The 26513-nt window shown below is 41.8% G+C and overlaps 1 protein-coding gene across 2 annotated transcripts; it reads right to left on the minus strand.

Moving 5' to 3' along the window:
* Positions 1 to 949: 949 nt before the first annotated feature.
* Positions 950 to 12961, minus strand: SLC25A30 (solute carrier family 25 member 30). 2 transcript variants are annotated; one of them, XM_054206092.1, is made up of 10 exons: positions 12820 to 12961; positions 10196 to 10273; positions 8621 to 8768; positions 7874 to 7968; positions 7510 to 7595; positions 6161 to 6256; positions 5129 to 5253; positions 4447 to 4585; positions 3359 to 3439; positions 950 to 2565 (listed from the first exon to the last, which is right to left on the minus strand). In XM_054206092.1, the coding sequence occupies exons 2-10, from the start codon at positions 10257 to 10259 to the stop codon at positions 2524 to 2526; spliced, it is 876 nt and encodes a 291-aa protein (XP_054062067.1). In that variant the 5' UTR covers positions 10260 to 10273; positions 12820 to 12961; the 3' UTR covers positions 950 to 2523. The 2 variants fall into 2 exon arrangements, with proteins under 2 accessions (XP_054062067.1, XP_054062075.1); XM_054206100.1 differs by having other exon boundaries at positions 10196 to 10270; positions 12816 to 12942.
* Between the last annotated feature and the right edge of the window lie 13552 nt (positions 12962 to 26513).

Below are 26513 nucleotides of genomic sequence, written 5' to 3' on the forward strand. Positions count from 1 at the left end.
TTGGCGGGGGAGGAGAAGTGCGTCAGCCAAGGGCGGAAGTGGGAGAGAGCGTCGGCTGGGCGGGATGGCGCCCCCTAGCGGCGCGGAGGAGCGCAGGAGGCTGCGGGTTCGCGTCCCCGCCGGGCACAGCGTTCCTTGGATCCTTCTTTCCTGGGAAGGGGGCGGTGCAGGACCACCCTGGTGATGGCACCTTACTCTGGGCCCTCCCAGCTCTGTCCCAGGCTCCGGCGAGAGGGTTCCAGTCTTCTGCAGCATCACCCAACACACTGAGCTGCATTTTCCCACCCGCTGCAGGATTTATTCCCTTTTAGTTTGCTGTTAGTTTTTTTGTAAATTTAGGATTTATTTTCACGTGTAACGATAAAAGATTCAACTAAGGCACATCTGAATTAAAGAGCTTGAAAACAGCTTGAGTTGTTCTCTGCAGCCGAGATGCTGAGCCCTGACTTCACCCTTTTGATGCCTTTGGTCCTTAGCAGGTAATTTCTGTCCATCTCGTCCATCGTCCCACCCCCCTTACTCCAAACCAGTGGGTTCCTCATCCCCCCAGGACCCCACCCGGCTCACAGGTGTAATGTTAAGCAGTAACCAGCGTTTGGCTGCTACACAAAACGAAGCCAATTGTTATAAAAAGTGATTGGTCTGGAACAGCAGAGTGGGAAATGGTCTGGCAGTTCAAGAGATACCAAAGAACAGCAAAAACATATGGTTAATGCATGTATTTTCAGGCTGTAAGTTACAGGAACACGAGCTTTCTACTTACAGCACCTTCAGTCTGCCTTGGCTAAAACCCAGTAACAACACAGTGGTGCCCAGCACCAGCAACAGCTTTCCTTTGAAATACTTGGAGGCGATTAACAATTCTTTGCTAATCATCTGCGAGCATTTCAAAACATCCCCACCTCCCACCCCCATTTGGAACTTAGAAACCAAAAGCAGTACAGAGTCATTACATGGTGATTTGAAAATGTTTAATAAGCTTAAAAATGTAAAACATACACTTAGTTTACACCGTGTACAAAAATATTTACAAATACATCTATCAAAGCATAGAAACAGCTGTAAGGAAAAACTCTGCACACGAGCATACACATATACATAGAAAAACTTTGTGCCTTAGGAAAGAAAGTGCCTTGTGCATTTAAAAAAAAAAAATCCATTTGTGAATTCAAAATTAGTGATTTTAAGTGATTGTAGTAATTTTGAAATCGCAAGGAAATTTCTTCAAGTGGAATGTCTGATTAACCAAAAGTGTTGAAGAGATTTAACACACAATGCCACAAAAACGCAAAGCTACACCGCCTGCTTTGCTACCCCTCTGCAAACACAGAAGGGCCACCGCATGGCTCACATCTCCCACCTCTCCTTTCTCGGAATTAACGTTTGTCAGAACCTTGACATAATCTTTAGTTAATGGCCCTGAAGTTTTGATCTGCTTTTAAACCCCCAAAAGTCACACTTTAAGGAAGCTGCAGTTGATTTCTATATGAAGCGTAACACGTAACAGCCACTCGAGCCTGTTTGCTGTAGGAAAGTGCTCGGTGGTTCCACGTTTGGGTGTCTTTTTAAGACGAAATCCAATTTTTATAGACAACTTATCTTTGGCGGCGTTTGGTTCTTTTCACACAGCAGCCTGAACTGCCCAGTGTAAAACCTGTGTCTTTCAGATGATACGTAACAGCCCGTGACTGTTACAAGTAGTTCTTCCCAACAACGGAAGAAGAGTGAAAAGTTTCTCTGCGAGACAGGCAGATGAGCGTGGACTCATTTGAATTTCATTCCTAATTGCAATTTGCATATGAGTACGTTGAAGAATCACTTATGCTGAAAACCAAGAACAATACATGGAGGGAGGGGGAAACCAACAACTTTCCTCAAGCTATGCAAGAGCTGACAACTGCAGCAACCACACTTTCAAATGAAGCTGGATTACTCCCAGCAAATTATGCAGAAACCTAAGGACTTGGAACACAGGAAATCTTTAAAACCAGAAGCAGATTTTGTATCGCAGCAGGTATTTTGCTCAACTGAAGGCCTGCAAAGATGTCTTGTGACACTTTCGGTTAATTGGAAGCTATAAACTATTGCAGTTTAATTGTATACACTTCTGAAAAGAGGAAAAGCCCAGCTCCGTGGTACTACCTATCTTCCTTTAGAGAAAGATTGTTCTTTGTCTCTTACACCTGCAAAACACTGTCCATCTGAGTCTCAACAGCGTAAAGTTGCGTTACACATCTTCACATTCAAGAACACTTAAAGAGTTGACAGAAGGTACTCCACTATATTTGGTTCAGTCTAGAAAATAGTGCACATCATCCACTGAATCACATGCGCAAGCCATTCTTACAGGAGCCAGTTTGCCTCAAAATCACCTCCAGGCTGTTCTCACTCACAACAGTCTTGTAGTGACCTCTTCCTTCGGCCAGCGTCTCCGACGATAAAGAGCAGATACTCAGGATAACTTAACAAGTTGCTCTAAGCTCAAACAGTACATTAACAGAATGCAGTATACACTTCAGCACATCAGAAGTCTAATTTCTTCAGCTGTTCATACGTCAGAAAGAACTGGAAGAGCCGATTAAGGAAAACTCTTTCCTGTTCACTTGGTGCAAAATGGTCACTTCGCTACTGAAGGACAGCAGCATCTGTGCGAAATTTTGCTCTTCTCTTAGTTCCCTCCTATGTAATGGTGCCACTTGGCCATTTTTGTTATGCGGAACAATAAAACTCGCTTCAGGGCACTCCTGTACATCAAAAGCTTTAAGGCTGGTGATGCCAACTGCTTTCCCATCCCTCTTCCTCAGGATCTTACACACAGGACCGAGGCGGCATAGGAGTACTACAAAAGCCCTTAAAGACTTTACTCACTTAGCTTTGATAAGCTAAAGTAGGTTTCCTCACAGTAAAAAAGACATTACTAACAACTTGCTTCCCAGGGTTCCAGTCAGCTGGCTCTTGGAACACAAGCCAAGCTGTGTGAGACCACAATAAATACAAAAATATTTCATGGCTAATTGCCAACAGTTTCCCCAGTTCTTCAAATAGCACCATTCCTAACTCATCTGGTCAATTTTATTTAAAACTAGGCTCCAAACTAAGGAAATGGACAGGTGTGAAATCAGAGGGACAGAAAAATGTTTTACAAGGTAACATTCTAAGATTCACTCTGTGTGAATCACAAATTCAGTCTGACCAGCAGCACTTGACTAAGTAAACGATCAACTACACAATTTTCCATTCATAAAAAGGGAATATTTGTGCTGACGTGACACTTTCCCCACTGAACATTGTGTGAAACTGTCAATGCTTGCTGCTGTATGGCTATCTTCATAGTTTCACACACCTTTGAAAAGGATACAATGATATTCCAAGGACCAAGTCTTAACCAGTTTGGCCAAAACCCTTTATATAGAGCAAAAAAGCCTTCATTCTTCCATGTCTGGAAAAAAAAACCACAGCAAGAACACACTTAAGTAATTCTTCGTTAGTGAGAAACCTAGAGAGCATCTCAGCTAACAACATTCTATATGAGACAAGGGGATGGCTCAGTGCTGTAACCTTGATTTAAACTATTGTACGATGGGACACAGAAACATTTCACTAGATAAAGCCAAGTTTAGTAATGCCCGTGGCATTGCCTAGCAGGTAAAAGATGCAGTCTATGTCATTTAGTATTCAACCTAGATTCGTCCAAATTGCATTCCTGGACTTTTCTGCCCCCCGCCCCCCCCCAGAAAAAACAACCTTTGCAGAGCGCTGCATGTAAACCTGCAGTTCACATTTAGCACCCCCTTGAAATTCGCTGTATGTAAACCTTCAGCTCATATTAGACACTCCCTTGAAATTTTTCAGTTTGTTTTATGAACTTCACAAAATTGGACTGTTATACAAACTGAACCGTTCAGTCTACAGTTTGGACACCAATAGCTTCCTATCCACTCTTCTCCATGTAAAAGGCCATCATGCTCCCACCTCATACCCAATTTAGGCATTTAAGAAACCAAGCCAAAATAATTAAAATCAGAGACTGACATTGCCTTTGGCTCTACTAGGCTTTCCATTATGCAGTAACCAACAGAGAAAGCCATCTGCCCCAGAAGACGATGTTCTTCAAGAACTGACCTATGAAATTATGATTCCCTATCAATATCCTAACATGTATAAAGTAAGAGATAGTACTGCTGAAAGACTTAGTCTCCTCATCCAAGCACCAAAAGGAAGTGCGTGCCTGCAGTATGTACTAACTTTCTTCCTGCCTTTCTGTCAAGATAGTAGATACTTTTCACACCAAATGCATTATTGGCAGTAGTCCTCTTAAGCATTAGGCCAAAAAGCGTATTTAAGTTACTTGTATTAATTTCTAGGGAAACTTAGAACAATTTCTACACCAGAAATCATTGCTTGATGGCACCAGTTTCTACTTGTGTTGATACGTGAACTACTTACTTGTAGCAAGCAATCCAAAGTGCCCTTGTAGTTTGAGTGCCCCCCATGTTTTTGGCTTCTCTGATTCATCATGCGTGTTCTCACAACATCAATCGGGTTGGATGCAAGGGCTCCAGCTAACCCACAAGTAAAACTTGAGCTAATAAAAGAAAGGTTTAATGAAATTTCAGCTACCACATTTCAAGATGCACAACAATTCCCCCTCCCCAGAAAACATGTAGTAATAATGTGTGCTTACTGCTTTTAATTAAAAATTACATCAGCTAATAGATGTGGAAAAACTACTTTTCATTTACTGTAAAGCACCATTTTCAAGATTTGATATACAGCCCTTATATACAGTTTCTGTATACTTGAACAGATGTTTGTGCCTCTAAGAATAGAGGAAAGTTCTAATCAAATATTTTTCTAATCTCAATTTGCAAAGCTGAATGATTCAGATCATCCACAAACCAAAATTCCATATTCATAAGAAAACTAAATCCAAATCCTAAATAAAATTAGTTTCCATGCTAAGTGCTACCATTTGAGATGCTATTGCATTAAAAAGTATAAATACATCAGAAGTATATTTGCCTCTAGACTGATGACGGGGTGGTCGGGGGAAAAAATCAAGATTCATTCCCCATAACGAGAACTAGCCAATGATGAGCTATGCAAGCAGTTAGTTATACAAACTTACAGGAAATGAGTATATACTGTATCACCCATAAATCCAGACATAATTATGTGCTTCTTGGTAAGGTCATACACTGGCAGTTCCACTCCAACAACAATAGCAGCTCTCTGCGCTGTCAGTGATACACCCTGGCAAAAGAAAGGATATAGTTGAAGTTTAAAATTAACCTTTGTGTGCCGTCAGAAAAGCCTAGCTTTTCTAATACAAAGCAACACACCATGAATGCGTTAAGAACATTGTGAATTCAAATAAGCCTAATAAGTACAGGTCTTAGATGTATGTGGTCCAAAAATGCAGATTAAACTTAATAGATAAATCACATTTCCACACTGAACAGCAATTTCAGTTCCTTTATGCTACTCCATCTCTGCTTAACATATGAATTCTTACATCAACAGTCAGCTAAGACCTCAACAGACAGGTGATACTGGCTCCCCTTGCTGCTAACAGAAAGACTGACATAGGAAGACGAGTAGAAAAACAGAAGTCAAAAAGCTTTGCAGAAAAAAGCACATTAATAGAAAAATATTTCTACTTTCCAGTTGTTTCAGAGCAACTGTCCATTCTTGGTCTTCAGTTGTTATACAGTCACTGACTGTAATTGACATAAAAGACAATCTACAAGGATGAGTACAAGAATTTCTGAAGTAGAGGGGATGTTCTAAAGGTACTAATGTACCTTTACTTCCAAATGTTCTTCAGTACATGTTTTAAAGAGAGCAGAGTATACAGACTGAGAGGTGACTTGCAAATGGTTGTTGAACTAGTCCTAGAGCCAGTCACCCTAATTTAAACCTCCATTTGTCTCCCCCTTTTTAAGAAGTGGCTAATCCTTGAATACAAGACTGGCAGTATGGCAGTAACCTTTTGTAAAAATGCACCAAGACACCAGCAGTGAAGGAGTCATGACAAACTACATACATATTAGCTACTGATTTCTCCATATTTTGGCTGAGAATACTGTAAAAGCGCATGCAATTCAGTTGAGCAAGAAAGTGTACTTTGAGTGTAGGATTTAGTTCAAAAAAAACTTGCCTTCCATAATCCTTTAGTGCCTTCCTTTTGGTAGATTTGTATGAAGTTGCCCATCATACCTCCTTGAATCACACTGCCTTGGGCTTGCATTCTGATCTGAGGTTCATTTGAAGATTAAATTAGAAAATCAATACTTTTCAAACACAAAACCAATAATAGTTTAATATAGTTTTATTACCATTTTAAGTTACAATCTTTTAAGTAAAGTCAATTTGTCTTTGCATACAAATTAATAGCTAACATTATCATAACCAGGATGAAATCTTCTGAAGTGCCTTAACTATCCAAATGCAGCTGCTAATTTTGAACGAGCACATGGTGCAAGTTCTTAACTGCGTTGTCATGTCTATTTCTGTACTTGAACACTATTCTACTTAGATTAGACTGACAGATGGGTTCTGCACGATGTCCTTTACAGTGTTCTCACAGGAACATGTTAAAAAGAAAGGTTAAAGATTACAGTTTCGGCTGGTGAGAACCATGGTCTTCGATCCTGTGGACTTCTAAAAACGTCCTTGGGAAACTGCCATGGTAACTACCAATTGCAAGTTTGATGACAGGCAAGTTGGTACGTGGACATAATTTGGGGAAATAACTAATTGAAGCCACACTTGAAATAGAAGCTTATGTTTGAAATGCCTCTACATAACTACACTAGCCCTATGAAGGATTAAGTTTTTAGTAGCTATAGAAGAACAGAAAATTTCCTTGAATTTTTCATTAGAGGCAGCCATGTAACTCACATGCTGCACTTTTCTAAGTTAAATACCATCAACCCTTTAAAGTAACTGGAGGAGGTCATTGAGCTAACAGATTGTTAAAGAGGTGAGGGCTTCACCACTTCACTTTAAATGACTGATGCCGGAACACTATTTCCATGGGACACACTGATTGCAAAGCTTCTCTACAGGATTTTAGAATCTTACAGTATCACTCACAGAAACTCAATTCATCTTTACCTATTTTGAGCTCTAGAAACCTTCTAGTATAACTGTGTTACCAAGATGTACAGACGAAATATGTTGACATAGTGTGGCTTACACACAAACACTATAGCATGAAAGTTAAAGAGTCATCTAAAGTTATTCTCTCCCCATCCCCAGAAAAAGTTGTATGTATCCAACTATCTCCCCAGACATCAGTTTCCTGGTGCATACTTCAAATAATCAGTATGGACCAGAAGGAGGTTAGAAGAATTCAGGATGTTACTGATTTTTTTTTTTTTAAAGTTAAAATGAGAATAAATAGGGTTAAAAAAAAAAAACAAATCCTATATTTACCAGGAGACTCTGCATTTCCTCAATGAAAGGATAAAAACTAAGGACAAACTCTACATAACACATAATTACCTTTAAGACATCTGTAGGATTGGCAATAGATGATGAGATTACTCCCGAAAGAATGCCACATAGAACATTTATCATCAGGGTTTCATCTATTCCATAAACAAAGAAAAAGAGTTTAGCTACAGATTTACAAAGCAGATGCCTCGGGACAGGATGATGCCACCCCTCCTTTAAGCAGAGAGAGTGCCAGTTACAGAAACCTTAAAAACTGCTCCAACAAGTTTTCCTTGCTGACTCACTTTGTTGTAATTGGTACAAGGAATGTCTTCTCAGTAGACTTGTTCAAACCGCTACAGTAAGATACCAAATGGAACCAACCAGCTTAAAGCAAAATAGTCCTCAATTAAATTGAAAAAAACCCACTCACCTTCTGGACGCTCAACAAACATTCTCTTTAAGCTCTGGTAAGTGCCTATTTTTATAGTTCCATATGAAGCTTGGCGTAGCATTGCAGGTGCAATCCTGTAAAAAATAGGCAGTTGTAATATTTATGCTCAAAATCACTGAGTAGCAAATACTTTCTAGAGCAGGACAGACTGAACACAAGATATCTACCAGAGAAAGGTTTGTTCATTTAAATCAACTATTTAAACTCACTACAGACAAAACAAGGTTTTATTGTTTTGTGTTTATGTTTTGGGGTTTTTTTAAATCAAGCCTTCAAGAACATGAATGAACTCCAGAAAGATTACTGTTAGAGCATGTCTCAACTTGTGATCTATAAAATAGCTGGCAAGTTTGTCTAAAACATAATCTGCAGATTACATCTTTCCCTCATCATTTCGCATGTTTTGAAGAAAAGCATGCTCATTTATACACAAAGGTTAATTCAGTTTTTCTTCCGACAGACAGAAGAACCATAGCAGCATTGTATAGAATAACTTTATGCTTAGCTATTTTTTTTTCCCAAGTAGGTTGGTTTGGTTTCTTTAAACACAAAATGCTATTGCAGAGTGCAAAGGCTGATGCAATCTAAGCTTGGGCTTTCAACTTCCAGATTAACTGAGGCTAACTAAATACCTTATAAATCTGAAACCCAAGAATTCACACACTATGGGCTTATACTTATCAATATACCGTTCAACAACCACTACTGCAAGTCAGTTAATTTTACCCAGAGTATAAGGCTTTCAATCCTTCTTCTCTGCATATTCTGACTAGTGCATGCATCATTCCACGGTAGCGGATCTCTTTATATTTGGCATCATTAACTTGACCTTGAACCTGCAGACGTGTTTTGGTCAGATCAATGGGGAAAGTACCTTAAAGAAAAATTGGAGAGAAAATTAATCAATTACTTACCTAACCAAAGACAACAAAGAACACAATATAAGAAAAAGCAGCCTTTATTATATACTAAAATAGATAAAAATACTCCCGGGGAAAGACATCTCTCTTACCAAGACTGTCTTCTAAAGAAGTGGTTCATTTTATGTCACCTGGTGTCTTCTAGAAGCGTGTCAGAGGCCCTGCCTACTTCCTATGTTTATGTTTTGCATTCACTATGTTTTCGGGCAACATGGTATTGCCTGGTTGTAAAGATGTAAAGAGCCACACTGAATAGGACTCTGCAATCACAATCAAGTAGAGTTTGCACATGTATTCTACCAACATCTTTGAAGAGCACTGAAGGCAACAAAATAAATTTCATAGGACAAGCTATACAGATTCTAGCCTAGAACCTAAAAAAGCAATAGCAGCAGTACCCATTTCTGTTATTGCTTTCCTGTAGCCTACTGCTATGTCAAGTTCATACTCTCCATGCTCCCTTTATGAAAGGGTTTAGAAAGCACATTCCTCCAGACCTTATCTTTAGGAAAGGGAACACCTCAACATTCAGTACTCACCTAAATACTAATAGGAGTCAGTATTAATTATGTCTGTTCTAACAAGGCTTTTATGAATTGCTTGTCTTCCTCATGAAGCTTTTGGCATTATTCAGTCAAGTCAAATGAGAGGTCTCAAACTCAAGTTTGAGCAAGATTCGTAAGAGAAGTTAGAAAAGGAAAACAAAATAGTAGGTTTAAGTGTAATTTTATACTGCATCTACTTTGTTAGACAGACTTCACATGCAAGCCCACCACATGTCAGACTACATACTGCTACTATGAAAATCCAGATCTCCTTTATTTTCATGTACATGCATTTCAAGTAAGGCTTTAAAAGGATGTTATTATTTCAGGTTTGTCTTTAGAGTAAGCACTAAAACATCAGTGGCGCTGTCTCACTGTAGCAATTATTCTGTGTTGCACACTAACTCAATTTTAGTGTTCAATTCTAATCATCCACTCACATTCAAGAAAAGGGAATTTAAACTGAAACACAGCTACTCAGAAAAGCTAAGAGAAGAAAGTTCCAAGTTAAGAGCTTAACTTGTCTACTGTAGCAAAACAAAAGCAGTATATACTTATGACCACTATCTAGGAACAGATCAACAAACACCAAATAACAGAATGCAAAAGCAAAGTTTGTATAAAAACAAGACTCACAAGGAATGTGTGTTTACAGACAAGAGTGTTCTGACATTGTAACAAAGTTCTGAGCAATGCTTCAGTCAGCATTAAAGAAAAAACAACTCCTATGCTGTAAGCCACCACATATTACTGTGTCACTGATCGAATGGAATCAAGCTTGTTTTAAAAGGGACTGAGTAAAGGAAATCATGTTGACAGTTAAAGAAAAAACTTACCACATTCTGCAGTGATTGATGCTAAACCTCCATAGATAAAGGGCTTCCAGTTTAGTGCCGACATTTTTGATTCTTCTTCTGTGAAATAAGACAATGATTTAAAGCTCCTGTAAGTACACGTTATATTAATATATATGTTAACATTTAAGAAAACTTTGTGCCTTGTACATTTCAAATGGACCTTCCAAACATGCTAAGGGTAAAAACATTTAAAACCTTTGACAATGAGAAGAAAATCAGTAATACTGCACAGAGACATCTGGGTTTAAATCAATGTCTCTGCTATGTATTTGGGCCACCATTATCCTCACAATGAAATGTTAAAGTAGTTTGTCTCCCAGGCATGATCTTAAGGAGCACTACAGTGAATAACCTCCAACGGTTCTTACCAAGCTGAATTAGTTTGACTACATCTTGCAATAAAAAGGAACTTAAAGATAGTCATTACTAAACTTCTGTCCCATTTTTCCTGGTATCAACATTAACATGAGCTGGTACATTTGAACAGGAAATAGGGACACATAAAACATTTTGCTTCCATTAAGGCCTATTTCTGCTACTGGTGTTCACAATATTAATTCCTGTGAACATTATATGAAAATAGCGTAATCCGGTGCATAAGGCCTTTTACAGTAGAAAAACGTTGCTCTAACTTATAAGTCAACTAAGTAGATTTGACAAAGTGATCACAAATCATAATTGGCATGTGCTTGCTAAAGTAATCCAATTATTTTACAAAAGATATAAGAACTGCAAAATCCAACTAGTCCAGCTGATACAAGATTACTCTTCTCAAAACCAAGTAGGTCACTCCACAGCTTATTTTTTCCCTTCCTCATAATATAAATACTTCCCATTACCCATTTTCTATAATATTCTCCTAAACACTGAATTCTACAGTTATCTTTTGACAATTAATTTTGTGGAATAATTGTACATGAAACCATTTCCCTTGGCAATTCCATTCCCTGTTTATTCATCTGTACTGCCCAGCTGGAAAATATCACAAACACACCAATTACTTATCACCGCCTTTTGTACAGATGAACCTTCTTTTGTCACTTCCTCTAGAAGCACCAATAATCCAGTGTCCAAATGAAGTTAACAGAAGCCACAGACACTGAACATGCCTGAAAAGTTACTGCAGCTCTAGTTCTCCTTTTATCACCCTTACTTCATGAAGTCACCTGGCTCTTCAGTCTTCTGACATTCAATACAATAAAAAAAAAACCACAAAAGCGCAAAATTTCAATTACTCAACAACCAAGTGCACAGAAATCCATCTTACTCTTTAGGCCACTGCAAACAACACCACTGACATAAAAAAACCAAAGGAAAGGCAAGTAAGGACACGCAACATATTGCCAAAAAGAGTGCCATGCAGAGATCAGGAGCCACAGGCATAGACTATGGCAGCTTTTCAATATGAAAGCAGCAGAGCCACATGGGTATGACGCTGTGCCAGAGGGAGGCCACTTCCAGCTCCAAGTTCCTCATATTCCTGCCCTGGCATGATTAATAGCGGATAATTTAATTAATGGAGACAAAGCTAAGCTCAATTTCCCTACTGTTAGCCCTCACTGCAGAATAAATTGAGGTCTCCAATTTTATAAAAAGAAAATGTCCTTATCAAATATACGTTGTTGTTCCCTGAACATCAGTAAGATGAGAGAGGCAATACTACCCCTAAAGGACACTGGGTTAGATTAATACAGTGGTTCATCCACACACTCTTTACAAAAGTCAGAAGCAAGTTTGATTGCTTTTAATTGTGACCAAAATAAATTCAAAAGCCCAGGCTCCATAAAAGAATCACTTCAAACAAGCATTTAGATATTTCCTTGTTAGAGAACAGACTCTAAAAGTCATGTATCAGATTCTTTATTGGTTATCAGTATTGCTAGTATACTAGGTATACTATACTCCAGCTTACAGTAGTTTTACCTATTTAAAATGGATCTGAATGTTACAGAAAGCTTATGCTAAACGAGTTATTAGTCCTAAAAGTTATTACCTGTAATATAAGATAGTTATCCAAGTAATACTTTTTAACTGCCCAGACTACACTGCAGACAGACAGCTGAGACTTTGCATTCAAGTAGGGAAGTATCATCAGAAAGAAATAACAGGGAAAAAAAAAAAACAGGGCTAAAGCTAGCAACCATCGCGGCAAGATCTTGCAAAATACCAGCTGTCTTTCAAGTAGGGAAGCCAGTGAAAGTCGTCCCCCCCTCCTCCGAAACGAAAGGGATTGCCTGCAGCAGCGCTACCTGTCTGTTTAAACAGCCGGTGCGAGAAGGACACAGCTAACACCTATTAAGGGGCAAAAATGACTGCGCCGACCACCTACAACACGAAGCGCCTCATCTTGAGGCGAAGAGCATCAGAAGGGGAAAACAACCAAGAGAAGGAAGCTCTGGAGGGTGCCGAGAAAACCCTCACCCTCCATTAGGGACCGCAAGCGCTGAAGCTCAGAGGAATACACCCAGCCGGCGAGGCGGCGGAGGGGCCGGCGAGGCCCTAATGGGCCTCGCCGGCCCCTCCGCCGCCTCGCCGGCCGGGGAAATAATGGCCTCCCACCCCCCACAACCTGAGGACCCAACAGCCGCCACCTTCCCACTCACCACCGAGCCTTCCCGCTCCAACCGCCGCCACAGTAAGCCTTCGGCCCGCCGGTGCTTCGCCGGTTATAAAGCCTCGCCGCGCTCCCCTCAGCCGGGGCGGCCGTTGGACCCCCCGCCCCGCCCCGCCCCGCTTCGCTTCGCTCGTTGGTGGGGCGGGAAAGGGCGGGCTCGCCTGAGGGGACGAGCCGTCCGGGACCGGCGTGTGTGTGTGTGTGTGTGTGTGTGGAAGGGGTGGATTTAAAGGAGCAGCGGCTGCGAGGGGAGGTTTGGACCGTAAAGGGGGAAGGTTTGGTTAGAGGGGGACACCGAGACGGCCTGTGATAAACCGGGGTGGGGGGGGAGGGAGAATTAACCGCCGTGTCTCTTCCAGTCAGAAGTCAAAGCCTTTGGAGACTTTTGGCTGGTGGGGCAGGGTGGTATTTTCCACTAGCAGTCCCGCCCCAGGAGGCCGGAAGAGGTATGTCAGGTATTTCAGTGCTCCTCGGTTGATGAACAGGTCGCTCACCCCTCAGGGTTTCTCCCCGTCATTAACTGTAACGACATTGATTTTGTCCCTGGGTTTACAGTGTCATGGCCGCCTCTGCTGCCTGGCGACACGACAGCAATATCTGCGTTCAGCTTCCTTACATCAGTACAGGAACCTTAGATACCTGCTCTGAGGGGGAACAGAAAGGGGCAGGGTGGGTTTAAATAGCTATTTTGTTCTTTAAAATACCCCACTGCACATTTTTGACGAAATAGTTCCACAGGTGGTTTTTTTCATCATTATTATGCAGCTCTGTACAATTCTAACTATGTTTCTTTGTATTGCCAACGCTGAAACTATGCACTCACTATGCAACCTTTACATTGCATCACTTTGTAAATGTATATCCAGTGCCCTTCCAGAAGGATCACCATGTGCTGTACAGGATATCGGCTGTGGCCACCGTAATGCTGCCTGGCCAGAGGAGGGACACGGGGGCTATCCAAAAGGGTGCCATACAGGTGGCTGTGACCAGGCCACCAAGCCTGGAAGAGAACCAGAACTAGTCCATTCCCTTGGTTCAGAGCCCAGGACTCCCTGTGAAATAGCTGAAATTAGCTCTTTCTCTGCCCTTAAAGGCAGCCTGTTCTGGCAACTCAGCGCTTTCTCTTTCTGACTAAAGAGCTGCCAGACATGCTTGTAGGACCTGCCTCCATGGCTTGTAGGATCTACCCCTGCGGTGCAGCCCTGCTGCCGCTGTCACTCCACTGCCTCCCAAGTGGATGGCGTGCCTTGCCCCTGAAAGGTCAAAAACATCCTGTGGTACTGCTCCCCTCGCTAATCTCAGGGCAAGGCTAGCAGCTGAGCAACTTTATTTAAACTTACCTTAGCCTTTATTTAAGCTTAGCCTTACCTAAAGCTCCACGTTTAAGGTGGAGGAAGGGGATAATGCCCATTCAGCTCACATTAAGAAGCTGGCTGTGGCCTTCCATTAATCTGTCATAAGGAATCCAACATTTGGGTCCCACTGTGCTGTAAATGCTTCATACAGTGAAAATAGGTCTCTACAACCATACAAGTCCAACACAGACCTCCCAGAAATTTTACATTTCGGTTGTTATGGCATGGGCAGTCCACAGAGCTCACGCTCCGGTCCCACTGCTGCAAAGCCGTCTTTGCAGATGGGCCTCTCGGAAGGCAGAAACTCACACTTCAGAATTGGTACTTATGCTCACACCCCTCCTGAAACTCATAGATATTGTCTAGTACTTTCCAGGTTTTATATCTACAGTGGAGGGGGATCTTATTTGAGGTAAACTTTGAATGGTTCCTTTCTTTATTTTTGCACAGAGATCATTTGGTCTGATTCTAACACTGAGTGATTTTGCAGGACAGCCACTTCTGTTTTCTGACTTCACAAATTTCTGTCTCCCCTTAAGAAGAACTTTAGTTTCAGTTTGACCTTAAGTTGTTCCTGGAGTTTGGCCAGCTCCTTCCCCAGTCAGCCAGTTTTTATTATCTCTGATGCAAACCGGTTCCTGCTCACCCGTTACAGCTTGCACCTGATCATATTTCTCAAATACCTGCTAGTATTCAGCCATGTACTTCTGAATAAAGAGGAATTCAGGCTAGCTTTTGTTACGTCTAGTGACTTTTGGATGTATCCTCTGAATAACTTCTTTTCTTGTATTTTCAACCTGTTTCATGCTATGAGATACGTAATGCTTTTATCAACAGTCAGTAGACTATTTTTGGCAAGCTGCCTTGAGTGTGACATCAGTGCCATATCAGCAGTTGACTTTGGTGCTCAGCATCTTTTCACATGTCTGTGAACAATCCACGTGCTACCGGTGTGCTACTAGTTACACAGTCTTACAACAGTTTTGTCTGAAAGCCAGTTCTTTCCTGGTGGGCTGTGTAGGGCTAAGGCTTAATTAATTAGTTCCCAGACCCCTAATCTTACTGCTCCTGAGTTTCCTTACACATTTTTTGTGTTTCTTTTTTAAACAAAAGAGGGCCATCCTCTAACAATTCTGCCGGAGTTCTGCTTTTTCTGCATTGATTCTTGTTTCACTGTTTCCACTGGTACTTACAAGGGAAAATCGTTTCTCTTATGGTCTCTGCAGTGATGAAGACAGTTTTGCCGAGTGTCCTGTTTAAATGAAGGGTTAATTAAGTGACCCAGATGGTTATGGGCATTATTCAGACTGCCTTGTTGTTTTGTCACTAGTTGTAACCACTGGAGAGTTTCCATTGTTCCTTGGAAACTTTCATAATTATTAGTCACATTTGCTTTGTTCATGTCCCATTGGCTGCACAATGAAAACAAGTCTGGCACGTGAAGTCAACCACTCCCTGCCCTGGCACAGCCTTCTCATCTTTGGTGTTTGCACTTTCTGTCTGAGAAGCAGTTAATCTGACCCTCAGTCACACAGCAGATGACTTTGTTGGAAAAAATAAACACTCAAGGGGCTATTGGCATGTGTGAAAATGTAAGACATATTATATAGTCCTTCCATTGTGTTTGCTAAGGGCAAAGCCTCAGCTGGAGCACCACATCCAGCTGTGTGTGATGCGTTTCAGGAGGTAGGAGAATAAGGCTAGGGATACAAAAGATAATCTGCAAGGAAGGACTGAATGAAGTGCACTTGTTTATTTTAAAAAAAGACTGAGGATAACATAATCTTCAAGACTAAAAGGTGGCCGTACAGAAGAAAGGAATTATCTCTTCTCCACCACTTGTATTAGACATTAGAACAGACTTTTTAGTGGTATGGACAGTTCTAGATGAGACTGCACTGGGCGAGTTTGCAGTGGTTTTATCATCACAAGCTCTTAAAAAATGTTAAGCAGCTGTTTCTCAGGAGTAGTTTCAGTCTGGATGATCCAGCCCAAGCACAGGGATGGACTCCCAAGGACCTTTCCAGCCTTTTTTTCTGTGATTCAGCAACACTTCCGGATCCAGCTTCTAGCATATGTCATACAGACATACAATGACAACACGTTTTACAGTTTCCAACTTAGTAACAGACGCTGCCGTGCAGAGTTCAAGGAGAAAGGAAAGTGAAAGCATGAATAACAGTAAATGCTATGTTGTAGTCTTTTTGTTAATATTTTTTGATAATCTGATTTGGGCTCTGGCATTGTCAAGAGCCAAAGGTCTTTATCGTATCCTAGTTTTGTGGATATAAAAGGAGCATGTTATTTGCTTTTAGTGTGTAGAGGGTGAAGGAACTCAGGATAGTTCCGGGCTTTGAGGGTGAAGGAACTGGGGATAGTTCCGGGCTTTGAGAGGAGGAAAGAGTCATACAGCATGAGTTCCCAGCAAGGCAATTCTAGTAAATGTAAACCTGTAATCCAGACAAAATTTTCTGAAAGTGTTGCAATCTTCCGGTGTGTTCCCAGGAAACTGATTTCTCTTCATTTCTGAGACTCTCTACAGAGATAATAATCCCTATGTGTGTCACAGTGTTGGATTTGATGTTATTTGGACGAGAAAATTAAAAGCTGACAGAGATTCTCAAATAGGAAGGCACTACGGAGAGCTTTTCACTACTATACAATACTTTCCAATCTCAACAGGCAATCTGAGAAGTAAGCTGTTGTCCTCTGACCACTTGCCAAATAGAGATTAGTCACAATTGCTTCACAGAGGCTTTTGTCCAACACGGCACTGCAGCTAAACAAGTAGCAGCTGGAAGAAATGATGCCAATTTGAATGCTAGTAGATGACACACAAAGAAAAGCAAACATGTTTCTATGCCCTACTAAAAGCCAGGTACCATGTGGTGTAAGATATGGCCTAACCTTTTCCACAAGAGGACGTGATTCAATGTTGAACGAAGGACAGAGGGGTCGGTGTGACACCAAAGAACGTAGTGCGTACGGTATGTTTTCTACCACTTTAAGTGCACACCTTACTTGGAAGTACTCAATATCCAGGGGTAGCAGGAAACATCTGCTGGGGGAAATATATATTTGCACTTGACTATCCTGTGAAAAGAGAGCTGCAGTTAAAGTAGTTCTACAGTAACAGAAATGTGCCTCGTACAAGACAATGGACAGCGAGATGGCAGCAGGTGACCCCAAGCCACATCCTCCACAGTACAGATTTAGGTTGATCAAAACACAGAAATGTCTATGTGGGAAAATTTCAAACTTTCAGTGTTCTTATTTTTTAAAGGAGCCTCACTATTCTCTTTCCTGATTCACAAGTTTTGATCATTTTTTCATAGTGTCTATAGAATGCTTTGCATTTAATCATTACCCAAATAATCCGGCTTTTCTTCTGTTTACCACAGTCTGACTTTGGGTAACCCAGCTCTTCCTATCAGCGTTTGAATACCATTTCCTTCTTTTTAAATTTAAAAATGTACTTTACAAAATTTTGTAAAATGAAACATTTAAGTAACATCACAACTTCTTTGAAAATGAAAGGTTTAGAAAAGACAGGGTGCTTTCTGAAGAAGTACTGTCTTGCTTCGCAGGCCTGCTCATTCACAGCATAACACCAAGGTCCCAGAACTAACACTGTGTTTGGACAAGATGAGCTGATTGCAGTTAACCTTGAGCAAGACGGGTTATTCTGCACAGCAGGGGAAAACAGCTGTAGGATTTTGTCCTTATGGTAGTCATCTGTCACAAAAAACACATCTCAGACAAGTCACTTAGGATCTTTAGTGTGCAGCGGGATTCCTTGCTGATGCTGCAAAGCAGCAGCCACAGTTAGGAACTCACATCTCCACTCGCTTCCAGTAACAAAGCCTGACAGAGTGGGAAAGGGGCTCAGCAGGCACAGACTGCAGTGACAGACACTCTGGACTTCTGGGGAAATGTGACAGCTGACACGTTCAAACCCTTCCCTCCATTTTCCATAGTTGTCCTTCCTACACAGGGTTCAGTGGGTGCCAGCTTTTGGATTTGCTCATGCCTTAGGTGGCAGCACCAGTCAGCGCAGCGATGTGCCTCACAGCTGCAACAAGGGTGTTCTGCAACATGGCAGCACTGATGTAGCAGCTCATTGCCAACAAGGAGGATGCTCCCTTACCTTCCCACATCCCCCTTCCATTCCCAGACACAGTTCTGGCCCTTTGCTCACGCTAGTGGTAGCTCTTGTCTGACTCACAAGCACATTCAACCCACTAAGTCTACAGAACACACCCATCAAAACCTAGGCATTTGCCAGCTGATGGAACTGCATTGGCTTCACATTGGCACCAGCAGCAATGTAATGAAAGCGGCAGGAGTGCGTGACTTGCAGTGGGTTCAGCCTTTTTGGAAGCATCAAGCTATTAGAATGACTCAACATCTTACAGGACTTAGCCACAAGTACCTGGCACAGCAAAAACATTTGAGGGGCTGTAGTGTGCATCCTGCCTTTAATGCCATATCCTAATACCTCTGGCCTCCGGTCTGGCTTGCAGTATGCGCAGGAGGTGGCATTAACCACCAGACTTCATGCAGCGCACTAACAACTTTTTACGACCTTCTTCAAGGTCGGAGAGCAGACTGCACACAAGGCAGAGCCACCTTGCAGCCTGCAGGCTGCCAGCTGGACCATGTGCGAAACCTCATCTAAGGACTTCGGATGGACTCCTACAGTACAGCTAAAAATGTGGAGTCTAATTCATGCAGGAAATGGGTTGGCCTTGTTTCAGCTCTAAGGCCATGGGGAATCCAGTCCTGTAGAATTAAAGAACCAGCCTACAAATTTCATTGCTTTTCATTTCAAGTGTGAAGCCAGCAAGAAGACAGGGAGAAGAGAGACAAAAAAGCAATTAAAAGCAACATAGATAACAAGGGAAGATAGTGCAAATGAAGGCTGAGACAAGAGACACGAGGATAACAGGCACGTATAAATTGTGAAGAAGCTTTTACTGGTGCTAGACTGTCTGAAATTACAAGAGTGTTTTTGTAAGTGAAAAGTTTTGAAAACAGATGGTCTGCCAGTTCTGTAATAGTTGACGTGAGGATTAGGGCATTTAGGTAGCTTTTTTCAGAGGAAAGTGCTACTGGTGAAAGCTACTCCTGACACCTTCATCAGTCTGAGAGCCAAAATGTTCCAAGGAAAGTGACTGGAGGTTGAGCTGAATTTCCTGGAGGAGGTCGAGCTGAATTTCCTGGAGGAGGTTTTGAGGGACCTTGGAAGGCCATGGTACTATGCAGTCACATCTCAGGAGACCCAGCATGGCCATCCTTTGGGCTGATTGGAGAGCAGGCCTTAGCAATAGGTTATATACTTCCCCCTGGATGGAGTTAAACTTTGGGCATTTGTAATGTCTGTAAATTTCATGGGAAACTGGCCCAGCCCTTGTAGTTCTGACACATCCTGGATTTTATGTGGTTCCAAAAGACATACATTGACTGGTTTTATTATTTTTATGTCTTAACCTACAGTCCCTACCTGAAAGGCTTCTATAATGGATATAATTGTATGTGTATGAAAATGCGGTAACTGTAGTGGCTACACAACTTTTTTTCAAATGCTTCTCAGTAATATGCAGATGACAGCACTTTTTATTATGTTAATTGTTGCTGCAGACTCCATTGTAACACTGATTTTTGGAGATTATAAATAGGATGCTCTGTATTTCTAAAACCTTGGAGTACAGAAGCAGTTGAAGAAGCAGAGGAACCCCAGAATGTGCCTTTTGATCAATAAGCGAACTGCGTCTGAAAGGAATGGGAGAGGTGCAAAGAGTGAACAATGAAGTGCATGATACAGGCGATCTTACTCTCTCCATACTATCTTGCACATCATAGAGGCATTTAAATGGTGTGGTTAAAGACTAGGTGGGAAAAAATCACAGTGGTGTTCAGACGCCTGCAGCTCCATCTGGTTTATCTGAACAGACCTCATTCAATTAGCTCAGCAAGTCTCTAATCATCAAAAAAGATCTTCGTTTAACCACTGCCTGCGTCACCACTGCAAGGATATAGCTCCCAAACTGAGCTGCCCTCTCAGATGACCATGTTAACACATAGCTGTGTGTCAGTCTTTTCGATCTAAATGTTAGCACACCTAAATTCAAGGGTGTCAAGTATCAGATTAGTTGGGTCTGAAAAGCCCTCTAAGCTTAGCCAGACACTGGCGTCTGGATACCTGCCCAGAAATGGGTCTAAGAGTTTACTTAAGCCCTTGTAGCCTCTGCAGCAGCTCTGCGCTATGCTGTGATCCCCTACCAAGGGTGATAAGAGACAGAGCTGCAGCAGCAGTGATACTTTAAAAGCTTCCTTTATGTGTTGCAGGAAGACAGCATTAGGAAGAGAATAATTGGCACGCTGTCAGAAATGCAGTACTTCTTGTAGCAGGAGAAATCAGAGTTGGGACTCTTACAATCAAAACTGTTCTGCCTGTGCCACAGATTTTTTTATTTTGCTGTTTCGCATTAGAAACAATGAGAGCATTTTTGAATTTTCATAAATAACATTCTTGGTCAAAATCCGTTTACTCAGAAAGCTCAGCTGAACAGCTTTTTTTCTTCTTATTTCTTCTAAATCCACTGCAAAATACATCAGTTCTCTGGAAAACAATTGTTCAGACAGGCCACAACATTTTTCCTCCCATCCAGTGCTCTCTCCCACAACAGTTTCAGCAACCCTGGAGCGTATTTGCCAGGTTTGGAGGTAATTGCTGTTTGCTGACTAGTGGCAATAGCATCAGGCCCTAGAGCTTCTCACTGACGTTCACTTCTTTCCCCTTTACTTTCCCTGTTTTATTTACTTCAAATGCACTGAATCAACTGGCAATGTAAATGTTAATGAATGATAGGCTCATTAAATGGACCTAGGTTTGCCTCCAAGTTTTAGCTGATCTCAGCCTTGTGAGGAATGTACTGTAAAAATGCTTAGAAAGGCAGAGCTTTGATTTCAGAGGGCAGTGGTGTGAGGCCGATTATTACTTTGTAAAGTTTTCAGGGCATAAGGTTTGGAGGCAAAACTGGGAAAAAAAAGTCTTGAATGAAAATCAAGAGCCAAATATGTCCCCCAGATTTTTGTCAGGATGCTGACAACTGCTCATCCTAAACCAAGGGTCTAGTCTCACATCTTCAAATGTTAGGCTAGACACAGTAACATTAAAATACTTCACGTGAACTAGTGCTTAAGGTGCTGCTGCCAAAGCTGCAGATGAGTTTATAGAGCAGATGATCCTCCCTAGTGTACATTAAATCTAAACACATGACGTGACACTGACATTAAGTATCACACTGTAAATACAGATATGTATCTTCAAACATTGCTCTGAACTCATATAGGCTTTGCTCTGTTGATTCTAGTTGACTGTGGCCTTTGGGGTGAGGAGTCACAGGTGGCAAGGCATAATAGTAGTCACTTCAAATTTTTGATACTGAATTTGAATTTTTCACTGATAGTGAAATGAGGCAGGAGCTGCTGTTCACATCTCTGCAACTGGGCTTGAGTAAGGGGGTGCAATTCTTACATGCTTTGTAATACTCAGCCTTCTTCCTTGAGGCTTTAAAAGGATCTCATCCCATATATTGCGCTTCTGAGCTGTTAGTAATGAGTCTTCAGGGTACTTCCGTGTGGTCAGAGTTACTGGCCACAGGTACATGGTATGAATAAAGAGACGGAAGCCAAAAGATGGAAGCCCAAACTGAGTGCCAAGAGCAAGACCTGAGCATCACAGGAAGCTCCTAGCTCATCTGAGAATCAGAAGAAAATTACTTTGATTCCAAAATGCAGATTTACAAGCTTAGCCCTGAACACCCTAGAAGGCGGCACTGCTCCAGCAACGCTGGGACATGGGACTTTTCAGCTGCCAGTCCAAAACCCAGTCCTTTTTCATACTTCTCTTTTAGGGTTAACATTTTGTAACTTGGGGATGCAAGGCCAAATGTCACTCTGTGAAAACAAACCTTGTATCTCTCTGAAGACCAAACTCCTGCATCAGCACCACTGAAATATTTTATCATGGCAAGATCTTGGGTTCTTACTATCCTTCTTGAATATCCATGATCTCCAGAGTTTTGTTTCCCTACCTATGGAAATAATGTAATAATTTGTCACGGCTGCATTAAATCAAAAGAGAAGCTATGAATGAATAAACAAACACATTTGGTCAATATATCTACCAACCATCAGGGTTCTTTTCAGGAGTGGAGAATATAATCAGAAATGAAGAATAATGTTCATGGCCCTTAATTTTCAGTGGGCCACAACAATCAGAAGTTCCAGCCTTTGTGTTTGCACTTTTCATGTGAAATCCTCAAAAAAAAAAAAAAAAAGTTGCAAGTAAAAATCACTGCCCCAAACCTCTGTCCGGATGGGTGAAACTCCAAGTAGTCCAGACACGTTGCACCTACAAGCGGTCCGGTTGTTCCTCTGGCAAAGCTGACCCTCAGGGAAGCAGCTTGTTTATAAGTGAGGACTGTACGTAGAAAGTGAAATGGTGTCTTTTGTGCTCAGCAGCAGCAGAACTGTTCAATGAACTAATGGAGAAATTGCTTTTTTTCCGTCTGTATTTCTTACATGAAGCGTGTGAGTGCAGGCTTTGGATAAATGCCAAGTCTTTAAATAGTACTGGCCACCAGCAGAAATCCAAAGGAGTGGATAATAAACTTGGATTAATAGAAAGGAGGAAAACCTGTTCCCATTTTCCATGGCATTGCTCTTAAGTGCGTGGCTGGGGCTTGCCCCTTTTGCCTTGCCGCAGAGAAGTTTGAAAGTGGAGACCAATTTCTATCCTGCTAATTAGGGGCTGACCACAGCTCTGGGCAGCACCAGCACATTGTACCCTGCATGATCTCACTGTGTGTCTACAATGCCTGTTGTAACCAAAACCAACTCCTCAGCTTCTCTCTCGGATGGTCAGCACAAAACTCTTCCTGAATGGCAAGGAAATGCACGAAAAAGACAAGCAGAATAATTTACATACATCTGATGTTCAGCATAGAGCATCTGTTGCATGGTTTCTGTATTCATGCTCTTCTCAGTGGAGAATCATTTGCTTCGTGCTACAAGAGCGTACACCCCTGAGTCTCCTTCTTTTCCCCCCCTTCACTTGCTCCTGTATAGATTAATGATTTCAATGGGATTTCTTCCTGGTTTCCTATCCCCATAGAGTAAAAATGATTTGTTCTATCAACCCTCACAGTAGGTGGATAAACATTACTAGCCTCATTTCACGCATGGCGAATCTGAGATAGGAGGGTTACGCACTGACTGCTGTCGCAGAGAAGAGCGGCTGTAAACACCAGTTTTGGCACACAGGAATTTCTTTGTTGCCTCCCAGGTGTGTGCTGTGCTCCCGCCCACGCCGTTGAGCTTTTCAAAACTGAAGGACGGCATAACCTTTTAGGAAAAAAATAACAAACCCAAGCCTAGCAGGCACTGTGCACATCATGGCCACAGCAGTTTTCATTTACAACAGAAAAATATGTATGTGTATACATGTCTTTTCTATCTCCCAACGCACTTTGCTTGCTTGCACACATGTTTGTGGGTTGAAGCGTGCACATATGTCAGGACATCCCAGATGGGAAATTTGCTGTCATTTAGTGCCCGGTGGCATGCAGGTAGAGGAATACAGGACTAGACCGCCTTGGAGAACAACTAAAATATAAGACAGATGGAGGGAGTTTGTGGCTGCCTGATTTCTTGGCACGGCTGCTTGAGCCTGACCTTGCAGCACCTCCGTAATCCTTCGCTTACCCAGGGATATCCAACACCGCCTTGGCTGGGCATTCGGGCACAGTCATTAAACAGTAAGGAAGCTGATGGCAGCTAAATCACCTGACACATATGAGGGTTTTACTTGCTCTTTCAAATGTCAAAACCAGGTCAGAACTATGAAGCAGCAAAATTAGTCCAGGAAAAGTCTTCGGGGCAGCAGCTAATGCAATTAGCATAGCTGGGAGCTGGTGAGGCAGAGCGGGCAGCGGTCCTCCCTCACCTCAGCATGGCCCCAGTGCTCACCAAGGGTTATTTCAGGCCAGAGAAAGAGCCAGAGATGATTCCCTGGCCTCCTTGTGACCTCCTTGCTCCCTCTTCCTTCCTAAAAATGTCCCTCCCTGAGGCTGCACATAATTGATAAGTTAATAAAGGGGATTCAAGGATACAGGAGAGCTCTTCCAAGCCCTTCATCCCATAAAACCTACAAATCTGTGCAGAGGAAGCTAACATTTCAGTGTTAAATTTCCCGGCCTCCAGCAGTCCTTGGCTGGAGGACTTCTTCCTGAGCCAGAAGTGTTTAATAGCCCTTTCTGCATTTTTTCCATGACTCTTTCTAATGGCTTTTGCAATACTCTAAACTTTTGGCATCCACAGCAACCTTGAGCAGTAAGTTCCACAATATAACAATACAGAGGGTGTTAAAAGGAGCCTTCTTTTGTCTCTTCCAAACCTGTCATCTCATGATTTTCTTGTTGTTCCCATATTTCCTGTATGCTGAGAGGCAGTGAATTATTGACCTTTTTAAACTTTCTCAGTGCCGCTGTTAATTTCAAAGACCGCTATCATATCCACCACCCCAGATATCTCTTTTTAAAGCTGGTTTGTCCTATTCTAGTTTATTATTTTTGCTCCTCGTCTCTCTTCTTGGTACTGTTACTATTTTTATTATACCCTTTTGACACTGGGAGGCCAGAACTGCACATGGCATTTGACATTTGGGCATACAGCAGTTATATACAAGATATGTATGTGTATGTATTTACTCTGTGTGTGTGTATACAGACATATGTATGGCAGGGATGTTTCTGGTTTTATTCTCTCTCTCTTAAAATTTCATTAACAGTTCAGTCTTCTGATCAGCACTGAGAACTGCTCTTATGTTTTCACAAAAGTATCTATTATCACTTCAGGCAGCTCTGCCCTGAATTGCATTCATTAGCTAAACTGCTTTTTAAATGTAAAGCTTCTTGGTAGAAATTCATGAGATGGGCCGGTTACTCCATTTCTCCACTCTGCCTACAGTGTTACGGCCCTGCAGATAGACTTCCATGTGCCCACTGGCCCAGTGAAGGAACCAAACAGTGAGGAACATCCTGGTTTATCCTGTGTGAAAGAACTGACAAAAAACACAGAAGTTTTTCAGATAAATATGGAAACTGTGTAGCCAAGTGTCCGTGTAGAATGAAGCAGACTGAGCTCCATAAGGATCTGAGCATCAGACAGACCCCTAAATCCACTTTAATGCAGGTTATGATTGATCCTATATTTACAACACTCACAGGGGAATGGGAGGACCCCGCCCCCAGCCCCTTTTTCAGTAAATGTTTGTTCTTCAGAGGAGGATGGCAATCTCCATCATCAGGAGATCTGAAAAACAAGGTGGACAAACATCTCCCCAGAGTGGTGCATGTCTAACTAATCCCCCTGATGCAAGAAGACTGGCTGATTGACCTCTCAAGGTCCTTTGCTACCCTAATCTTAAAGTGCCTGAGATTATCAGCCATCTCACAGATAGATAAACAGATAAACCCTTATTTTCCCGGGACACGTTTGTGGGGGACAATTTGCAAAGAACTTCTTCTACCATCCTTCCATTAAAATCCCCCATTTCATAATGGCTCCTACAGTTCAGCCATGCCTTTCTGAAATTACATAAACCAGAGCAATTCAAAATCACTCAGAAGCTGGGTGATACCTCCTAACCCTACAACATATCCTTTATCGCTAAGGTCCCTTCTTGATTTTCGCAGAAGGGAGGAATACAGTAGACACAAAATCCTTATCAGAAAATAATAAATAACAAATCTGTCTCGGGATCTTTGAAAATAATAGCAGGTTTGTATTTGCAGCTGACAAGTGTTATGAACTCAAGTTACTGGATTGACGTTTAGGAAGCTGTTTTCCAAAATGCAGTCTTTTAGTCTTGTTGCCTGGTTTCCCCTACAGTATTTTAAAGTGATGCTTTGCACAACTGGGAGACCAGAAGGTTGATCTACCAATTTCCTTATAATGCCACCTTTATTCCTGCCATTCTCCTGGCGCATCTACAATAAGGTTTGCTTTATAAACGTAACTGAAGGTGTTCCTTATTTATTACCTGCTGGCAAACCCAGTGTCAGAATTTTAGGGATAACACCATTAACATGCCGCATGCTCTGATGATAATTTCTCTATTGACAAAATTGAGAGCTCATGCCGCATAACAATGAGCTAAAAAGCACGCAGCGATGGATTAAAATGGCAGAACTCAATTTCAGGCTTCAAAACATTTGTGAAGTAAATGCCATTTTGAAAAATGGCAACCGAGTGAGATTAG

This window comes from Rissa tridactyla, chromosome 1 (genome assembly GCF_028500815.1).
Source record: "Rissa tridactyla isolate bRisTri1 chromosome 1, bRisTri1.patW.cur.20221130, whole genome shotgun sequence".
NCBI lineage: Eukaryota > Metazoa > Chordata > Aves > Charadriiformes > Laridae > Rissa > Rissa tridactyla.

Excerpts from the sequence above, each read along its gene's own strand:
- SLC25A30 (XM_054206092.1), bottom strand. The coding sequence starts at position 10,259 with ATGTCGGCACTAAACTGGAAGCCCTTTATCTATGGAGGTTTAGCATCA. Across the intron at positions 8,769-10,195 it reads ATCAATCACTGCAGAATGTG|GTACTTTCCCCATTGATCTG; the intron begins GTAAGTTTTTTC and ends TTTTTCTTTAAG. Across the intron at positions 7,596-7,873 it reads GTTTGTTGAGCGTCCAGAAG|ATGAAACCCTGATGATAAAT; the intron begins GTGAGTGGGTTT and ends TTTATGGAATAG.